Source organism: Oncorhynchus mykiss, chromosome 7 (genome assembly GCF_057628025.1).
Source record: "Oncorhynchus mykiss isolate SJ-2025 chromosome 7, ASM5762802v1, whole genome shotgun sequence".
NCBI lineage: Eukaryota > Metazoa > Chordata > Actinopteri > Salmoniformes > Salmonidae > Oncorhynchus > Oncorhynchus mykiss.
In genome coordinates this window covers 20079623-20088875 of record NC_143028.1, presented here as the reverse complement: position 1 = coordinate 20088875, position 9253 = coordinate 20079623, and the positions used below count along the sequence as shown (strand labels likewise).

General features: G+C 47.0%; 1 protein-coding gene across 1 annotated transcript in view; it reads left to right on the top strand.

Moving 5' to 3' along the window:
• The first annotated feature begins 237 nt into the window (after window positions 1-237).
• LOC110527562 (transmembrane protein 163a) overlaps window positions 238-9253 on the top strand; it is a 42910-nt gene continuing 33894 nt past the window's right edge. Inside the window, exons 1-2 of the mRNA XM_021608930.3 lie at window positions 238-798; window positions 2089-2208. Coding sequence (XP_021464605.2) covers window positions 615-798; window positions 2089-2208 — 304 coding nt within the window. The 5' untranslated portion in view covers window positions 238-614. The remainder of the gene's footprint in view (window positions 799-2088; window positions 2209-9253) is intronic.

Below are 9253 nucleotides of genomic sequence, written 5' to 3'. Positions count from 1 at the left end.
AGTCCAATGCCCCATACTGTCCAGGCATAATAATATGCATACTATGTTTGTCTACATCTACATTACTTCATGTGTAGGAACACTCCATAGACTAAATCAATATTTAGAAATAGAAAAATATGTTTGTTCATGGCATTGATAAAATAGTTACGAGCCACAAAGCACATATATTTCTCATTGAATGTGTTTGTTTTCCTTTAATATTCTTCTGAGACTATTTGGAATCGCCTACTGTGCGCCAGTAAAAATCGATGCTGTCTCGAGAACGACCTGGGACAGATGTTGTTCATTACGCGCAGCGGAGTCGAACCGGGAACTGTTGTAGCGTGGCAAACATGTCTACAGTCTCCAGTGTTCACTGATAAGCAGACTTGACATGGACATGGGTACGGATTCCACACAACCCAGAGGCCTCGTTAAATAAACTAGATTCGTAATTAGAGTCCTCTTGCTGCTGTCTTCGCACTCGACTTCGAATTCATGACTGGCATGGGGGCACGGTATTGATCTACAGAAGCCCACTCCGCCGGCCGCAACTCAACGCTTGAGGACGGAACTTCGCGCGTTGGTGTGAGACTTTTGGAGTTGCCTAATTGGAACCGCAATTTAGAGCAATGACGGACTCTACAGCCTCAGACCCGGTGAGCACCATCCCGGATCCAACTATTGTTGATCCGTCGACTGTGAACGGCCAGTTCGACCCGACAGATCAACAGCCACCCAAAAGAGCAAGTCAGGGGGAACCTAAATTCAAGATGGACCAGGAGATGAAGATTAGCGATAGCGTGGAGGGGCAAGGTAGGCCGATTACTATGAGAAATCAAACAAAAATAGAATAAGCCTGCTATTTAAACGTAGACTAGGCTACTTTAGCCTAGAGTGCGTCTGAATGTTGACATATGTGCGCCTTCATTGGATAATATCGCAATAGTATTAATAATTTTCAAGGAAGGTTTTTTTATGTTTTGTGCACTAGAAATTATTGCAGTCCACTAACACAATATAATAGTCTGTCGATAGTACAAAGTAAGCCAACATTCTATGTACGTTTCGTATTTTTTCTTTTAGCAGAAATATCTCAACAAACTAAACTGTCAGTTACTCTGAACGTACCTCTGAACGCTTATGGGCTACTCCCAGCACGTTTCCAGAATTTTGATTATACGTTATAAGTAGTCTCTTTAAGCAGACTGGAGACCTGAAATATTTAGACTTCACTTGAAGGGGGTATAGTAAGGCAGCCATAACACATTTATTAAGTTTTACACTGACAGACAAACTGCTTGATAATATCAGGGCACTATCTCCATCACCGATCCTACACATCTAAGGAATACATCTCTGAGATAATTGTATCAATGACCATTATGGTATAACCTACATGCTGGTACTCTGTTCAGCCGACTCTAAAATAAAAATAATGTCCACGCCCTCTAGCTCTTATATGCAATTCACCTTATTCAAAACACATTTTAGAGGACTATGTATGTATTTATTATGCTGATTCTGTTGCAAAATGTTTAGTCTGTCTAAAAAAAATTCGCAACAGAAACCGTTTACTCCAAACTGAAAAAGTTTTGTAACGAAAAAGAGGGTTTCTATTGGACAAATTCAGGTAGGTCCCTCCCCGTTTATTCCGTTTTTTTTCTGTTTGCTTCCAATTGGTTCTTAAACTGTAAAATGGTTTCTTGTTGCTAGATGTAGTGAATACATCCCAGGCTCTTGAGGTTGCAGTCGGTAGGACTCAGCTCGTGACCAACTTGATTTCATGTCTCGAACATTTCATTTCTTGATGGCCCACAGTGCCTCATCATTATCACTATTGTGAGACAGTAGTTTACTGTGTAACCCTACACTATTATCACACCTGTGCCAGTCCTCACACCTCTGGGTTTTCAGTAGTCTACAATTACAAGGATCCTTCAAATGCGTGTATTGCTTCATTTTTCTTTGTTACAGAAACCAGGAAGCTTCATAGCATGTAGATAATCTTACATCTATTGTAGGCAATGGACAAACGATTATGATGTGAGTGCTAAAAGTGTTCTGGAATCTCACCCTTGCTTAATACCGTGTTGCTTTTGACAGGCTTACTGGAGAGCAGCATGAGGCTGAAGCCCCACGAAGCTCAAAGCTACCGCAAGAAAGCATTGTGGGTCTCCTGGGTTTCCATCGTTGTGACGCTGATCCTGGCAGTAGCAGCTTTCAGTGAGTATACATTTCTTCGTTCTCTTGTTCTCTCTGAGGGATGAGGGAATATGCCTGGTCCCAGATCTGTTTCTGCTGCCTTGCCAACTCTGGTGAGTTGATAAGACAGCACAAACAGATCTGTGACCAGACTTTGAGGCAATGTCTTCCTGGGGATGATTTTATATGCGACAGTTCCCAATAGACTCAATAGATCATATGACTATAGATAGCATGCCACATGGGTGCATCTACTCTAACACATAACATACAGTACACAATCCATACTGCTCATGTTTACTAAACATACACTACATGGCCAAAAGTATGTGGGCACCCCTTCAAATGAGTGTATTTGACTATTTCAGCCACACTAGTTGCTGACAGGTGTATAAAATCGAGCACACAGCCATTAAATCTCCATAGACAAACATTGGCAGTAGAATGGGGCTTATGAAGAGCTCAGTGACTTTCAACATGACACCATCATAGGATGCCACCTTTCCAACAAGTCAGTTGGTCAAATTTGTGCCCTGCTAGATCTGCCCCGGTCAACTGTAAGTGCTGTTATTGTGAAGTGGAAGTCTGGTTTATCCTTTGGAGCAATTTCCAAACGCCTGAAGGTACCACGTTCATTTGTACAAACAAAAGTACGCAAGTATAAACACCATGGACCCACGCAGCCCACGCTCAGGAAGGAGATACGTTCTGTCTTTTAGAGCTGAACGTACTTGGTCCGAAAAGTGCAAATCAATCACAGAACAACAGCAAAGAACCTTGTGAAGATGCTGGATTAAACAGGTACAAAAATATCTATATCCACAGTAAAACAAGTCCTATATCAACATAACCTGAAAGGCTGCTCAGCAAACAAGAAGCCACTGCTCCAAAACTGCCATAAAAAAGCCAGACTACGGTTTGCAACTGCCCATTTGGGACAAAGATCGTAGTTTTTGAAGAAATATCCTCTGGTCTGATGAAACAAAAATAGAACTGTTTGGCCATAATGACCATCGTTATGTTTGGAGGAAAAAGGGGGGAGGCTTGCAAGCCGAAGAACACAATCCCAACCGTGTAGCGCGGGGTAGCAGCATCATGTTGTAGGGGTGCTTTTCTGCAGGAGGGACTGGTGCACTTCACAAAAAAAGATGGCATCATGAGGAGGAAATTATGCGGATATATTGAAGCAACATCTCAAGACATCAGTCAGGAAGTTAAAGCTTGGTCGCAAATGGTTCTTCCAAATGGACAATGACCCCAAGCATACTTCCAAAGTTGTGGCAAAATGGCTTAAGGACAACAAAGTCAAGGTATTGGAGTGGCCATCACAAAGCCCTGACCTCAATCACATAGAAAATCTGTGGGCAGAACTGAAAAAGCATATGCGAGCAAGGAGACCTACAAAACCTGACTCAGTTACACCAGCTCTGTCAGGAGGAATGGACCAAAATTCCCCCAACGTATTGTGGGAAGCTTGTGGAAGGCTACCTGAAATGTGTGACCCAAGTTAAACAATTTAAAGGAAAAACTACCAAATACTATTTGAGTGTATGCAAACTTCTGACCCACTGGGAATGTGATGAAAGAATTAAAAGCTGAAATAAATCACTCTCTACTATTATTCTGACATTTCATCTTCTTAAAATAAAGTGGTGATCCTAACTGACCTAAAACAGGGATTTTTTAGTAGGATTAAATGTCAGGAATTGTGAAAAACTGAGTTTAAATGTATTTGGCTAAGGTGTATGTAAACCTCCGACTTCAACTGCACATCATCTGTGAGGTGGACATATTGACAATAAAGCAAACAAACAAAGCATGTTGGAATAGTTATTGAAAAGCTCAGATTTCTCTGTATTGTATTAGAATACAGTAACTTCTATAGTTTTCACGAGCTCTTTTTTGTGTGAAATAGCTCCACAAGACTTCTTCAGGATGGGACCCATGTGGATAAGACGACTCATGTTGTGCTTTTGGGGTTGCAGGGTGGAATCAGTATGGAATTAGATTTCATTTCGGCCAGTGTATGAACCTCAACCCCTCTTATAAGTCGGTCAAGTCATGACTTTTCAAATTTGAGTTTTTTTTTGTCATTTGCACTTTTTTGGGGGTCGACAATCCGCCATGGCTGATTTTAGAGTCATGCTATATTGTCACCCTAGGTTTTAGTTGCAGTTGGATTTCCCAGATGCAGTAGGTACTAGGTACTAGGTTCACTGTAGGTGTTCAGGTTTACCGCATAAGGTTGGTAACATGATTTTACCTTATTCCATGTCTTTAAATTATTTTGTCTTTTAATTTGTGATATATGGTTTCAGTGATACATGAAAACGCAGCAGTGAATAGTGAATAGTCAACAGTGAAAAGTGAATACAAAACACTAACTTTCTATTGGCCAAGCGGCTCCAGTCATCTCTGTATGAGTAATGTGAAGATTCAGCAGTCGAGAAGAAGTTGCTGCTTTTCTGCTGACTGGAAACAGATCTGGGAACAGATCAAAGTGGAGCCATATTCAGCAGCAATATTCAGGGGAGTTTCAAACTCAAGGTTGCAAGGGCCATGTCCCAAATGCCCCCTCTTCCCTATATAGTGCACTACTTTTGACCAGGGCCCATATAGGGCTCTGGTCAAAGATAGTGCACTATATAGGGAAGAGGGAATAAGGTGCCTTTCAGGACACAGATAAGGTTTGATACTTAGCCAAGGCTGTGAAGAATATAAATAGCGAAGACTGAAGCCTTGATCAAAGGATGTGTGCCTGTCTTGCCTAGAGCTATGCTTGTTATCTACAGCTAACAGTACATTATAATACTGACATATTTGTGCCAAGCAGAGAGTCATCAAGTCCCATTTTTATTCTTTGGAATGGCTCGTCCGGGTATCAATCCTCCAACCTTCCAATCTCAGGTGGATCATCTAACCACAAGTCCACTGAGTTGGAGAAAGATACAGCCATTGTAAAAAGTGATCTGCTTGCACACTGATATCTCATTACCCTGAAATCAACCTGCCCCTCAAGAGAGAAACAGAGAAGGCAACAAGCCCGTGTTCAATCACCTCCTCCATGCAGTGTCAGTGTGGAATGAGAAATAGGAATTCAATTCAATTTATAATAGTTCTACAAGCTCTTGGTTTAGCCACAGTGGTATGGGATTATGGGGACACACAATTGTTGTTATAGTATTGGATTAATCTGGTCTGTAATTGTGTTTTCCACTGCAGAGTTTCCTGTTTCTAAATGAGCAGCACATTTCCTGTTCTGATGAGGGCAGCAGTCCTTCCTCCTTTTTCTCTGCCAGTTTGTGTGTGGTGGAAGTTACTTTACTTTTAACACCTCTCTCTCTCTCGTTCTCTTTTTCTCTCTCTCTCTCTCTCTCTCTCTCTCTCTCGCTCGGGAGGTTAAAAAACCCTCTCGCTATTTTTCTCTCTCTCTCTCTCTCTCTCTCTCTCTCTCTCTCTCTCTCTCTCTGTCTCTCGGCAGGTTAAAAAACCCTCTCTCTCTCTCTCTCTCTCTCTCTCTCTCTCTCTCTCTCTCTCTCTCTCTCTCTCTCACTCTCTTTCTCCCTGCTTAATAAACAATGCTTATTAGTACATTATGTTCAGTTCATAGCAAGAACCAAGAACCTGCAATAAATGACTTCAATACATTTTGGGGCTTTACAATCCAGCATTGTAAATATACTGTACATAGGTTGAATCCCAAATGGCCCCCTATTCCCTATGTAGTGCATTACCTTTGACCAGAGCCCATATACGGAACAGGGTGACATTTGGGATGCAGTCATACAGTATTTGTCAAACATTTGGATACACCTACTCATTCAAGGGTTGTCACGCGGGACTGGGTGTGTGAGGTAAGAATCGGGCACAGAGGGCAGAGAGTTCCAAAGGGAAAAGTGCACTTTAATATGGCACCAAAATACAATGCCCAAAACAGGGCGCGAGAAATACTGACCAACCCAAAACACATGGTAGATGGTCCGGAGCACTAACACACCCAATGACAACAACACGTAACACAAAATCAATCCCGCACAATACAAGGGCGGGTTTACTAGCCTTAAATAAGGAAGCACATCAGGAAACACAATTAGTCACAGGTGCAACTAATAAGACAAAACAAACAGAAAAAGGAAAAGGGATCGGTGGCGGCTAGTAGGACGGTGACGACAACCGCCGAGTACTGCCCGAACAGGCAGGGGAGCCAACTTCGGCGGAAGTCACGACCGTACGCGCGGCTCCCGCAGCGCGCCGCCACCGGCCTCGAGGGCGACCCGGAGGGCGACCCGGAGGGCGAGGCGCCGGGCGATTCAGCTGGAGGCGGTGGAAGTCTCTCAGGAGTGAAGGGTCCAAAATGTCCCCCACCGGTACCCAGCACCTCTCCTCCGGACCGTACTCCTCCCAGTCCACGAGGTACTGTAGGCCCCCCACCCGGCGTCTCGAGTCCAGAATGCCACGTACTGTGTACGCCGGGGACCCCTCAATGTCCACAGGGGGCGGAGGGACCTCAGGCACCTCACCTTCTTGAAAGGGACCAGCCACCACCAGCCTGAGGATAGACACATGAAACGAGGGGTTAATACGATAATAAGTAGGAAGTTGTAACCTGTAACACACCTCGTTTATCCTCCTCAGGACTTTAAATGGCCCCACACACTGCGGCCCCAGCTTCCGGCAGGGCAGGCGGAGGGGCAGGTTTCGGGTCGAGAGCCAGACCCGGTCCCCCGGTGCGAACACGGGGGCCTCACTGCGGTGCTGGTCAGCGCTCTTCTTCTGCAGTTCCCCCGCCAGTCTCAGCGATTCCTGGACGGCTTTCCAGGTGTCCTTTGAGAGCTGTACTCATTCCTCTACAGCAGGAGCCTCGGTCTGGCTCTGATGCCATGGGGCCAGGACCGGCTGGTAGCCCAACACACACTGAAAGGGAGACATATTCGTTGAGGTGTGGCAGAGGGAGTTCTGAGTGAGCTCAGCCCAAGGAACATACCTCGCCCACTCACCTGGCCGGTCCAGGCAATATGAACGCAGAAACCTGCCCACATCCTGGTTTACTCGCTCCACCTGCCCATTACTCTCGGGGTGGAAACACGAGGTCAAGCTGACCGAGACCCCCAGTCTCTCCATAAACGCCATCCAAAATCTGGGATGGGTGTTAAGGTCGGTGAGGAAGTCTACCGACAAGTGTTACCACGGCCGTTGTGGAACGGGGAGGGGCTGTAACTTCCCTCGAGGCAAGTCTCGAGGAGCCTTGCTCTGAGCGCACACCGAGCAGGAGGAGACATAACATCTCACGTCCTTAGCCAACGTGGGCCACCAGTATCTCCCCCTAAGACTCCAGGATGACCCGAGGAGGGTAGAGTATGAGCCCAACGTACTAATTTATCACGGGCCGGCTCTAACCGTGATGCCCTCTCTATCTCCGCGTCCACCTCCCATACTACCGGTGCCACGAGACATGAAGGTGGAAGGATGGGGGTCGGCTCGCTCCTCTGTATCATAGAGGCGGGACAGCGTGTCTGCTTTAGTGTTTTGGGAGCCTGGCCGGTACGAGATGGTGAAGCGAAACCGGATAAAGAACATGGCCAATCTAGCCTGACGCGGATTCAGTCTCCTCACTGCCCGGATATACTCGAGATTATGATGGTCAGTCCAGATGAGAAAAGGGTGCTTAGCCCCCTCAAGCCAATGTCTCCACACCTTCAGAGCCTTGACTACAGCTAATATCTCCCGGTCCCCCACGTCATAGTTTCGCTCCGCCGGACCGAGCTTCCTCTAAAAAAAGCACAAGGGCGGAGCTTTGGTGGCGCGCCCGTGCGCTGGGACACCACGGCCCCTAACCCAGCCTCGGACGCATCCACCTCCACTATGAACGCTAAAGAGGGGTCCGGATGCACCAACGCGGGCGCATTGGTGAACAGCTCCTTCAGACGACTGAAAGCTCTGCCCGCCTCTGCTGACCAGCGCAAGCGCACCAGTCCTCCCTTCAGCAGTGAGGTAATGGAAGCAGCCACCTGACCAAACCCCCGGATAGTAATTGGTAGTAATTGGCAAACCCTAAAAACCGCTACACCTCTTTCACCGTGGTCGGAGTCGGCCAATTATGCACGGCTGTAACGCGGTCACACTCCATCACCACCCCCGGAGGTGGAAATACGATAACCCAGGAAGGTACTCATAATGGCCAGATGTAGTACTAAATGCGGTTTTCCACTCATCTCCTCCCCGGATACGCACCAGATTATACGCACTCCTCAGGTCCGGTTTGTGAAGAAGCGCACCCCGTGAAATGATTCCACCCCTGTAGCGATGAGAGGTAGTGGATAACTAAACCCCACTGTGATAGAATTTAGACCTCGATAATTAATGCACGGACGCAGACCTCCCTCCTTCTTCTTCACAAAAAAAGAAGCTTGAGGAGACGGGTGATGCGAAAGGCCAAATGTACCCCTGTCCCAGCGATTCAGCGACATATATCTCCATAGCCACTGTCTCCTGGGACAATGGGTACATGTGACTCCTAGGAAGTGCAGCGTTCTCCAGGAGGTCTATCGCTCAGTCCCCTCGACGATGGGGTGGTAATTGGGTCGCCTTCCTCTTACTGAAGGCGATAGCCAAATCTCCTCCTCCGGTCCCCCTCGATGCAGCAACCCCTAATTCCATGGGGATGGGAGCAGGAGGGCCTGGGGGTGGAAACAACAGAGCCTGTTCCGGATGCCCGCGGGCAGCCAGCAGGTTGTCCAGACGAATGGACATGTCTATGAGTTCATCCAAGGTGAGGGTGGTGTCCCGACACGCTAGCTCCCTGCGGATGTCCTCCCTGAGGCTACATCGGTATTGGTCGATCAAAGCCCTGTCGTTCCACCCCGCTCCTGCGGCCAAGGTCCGGACCTCCAGGGCAAAGTCCTGCACGCTCCTCGTCTCCTGTCGCAGGTGGAACAGCCGTTCACCCACCGCCCGACCCTCTGGTGGGTGATCGAACACAGCTCGGAATCGGGCAGGTGAACTCGGGGTAGTGGTCCCTTGCCGAGTCTGGGCCATTCCACACTGCGTTAGCCCACTCCAGGGCTCA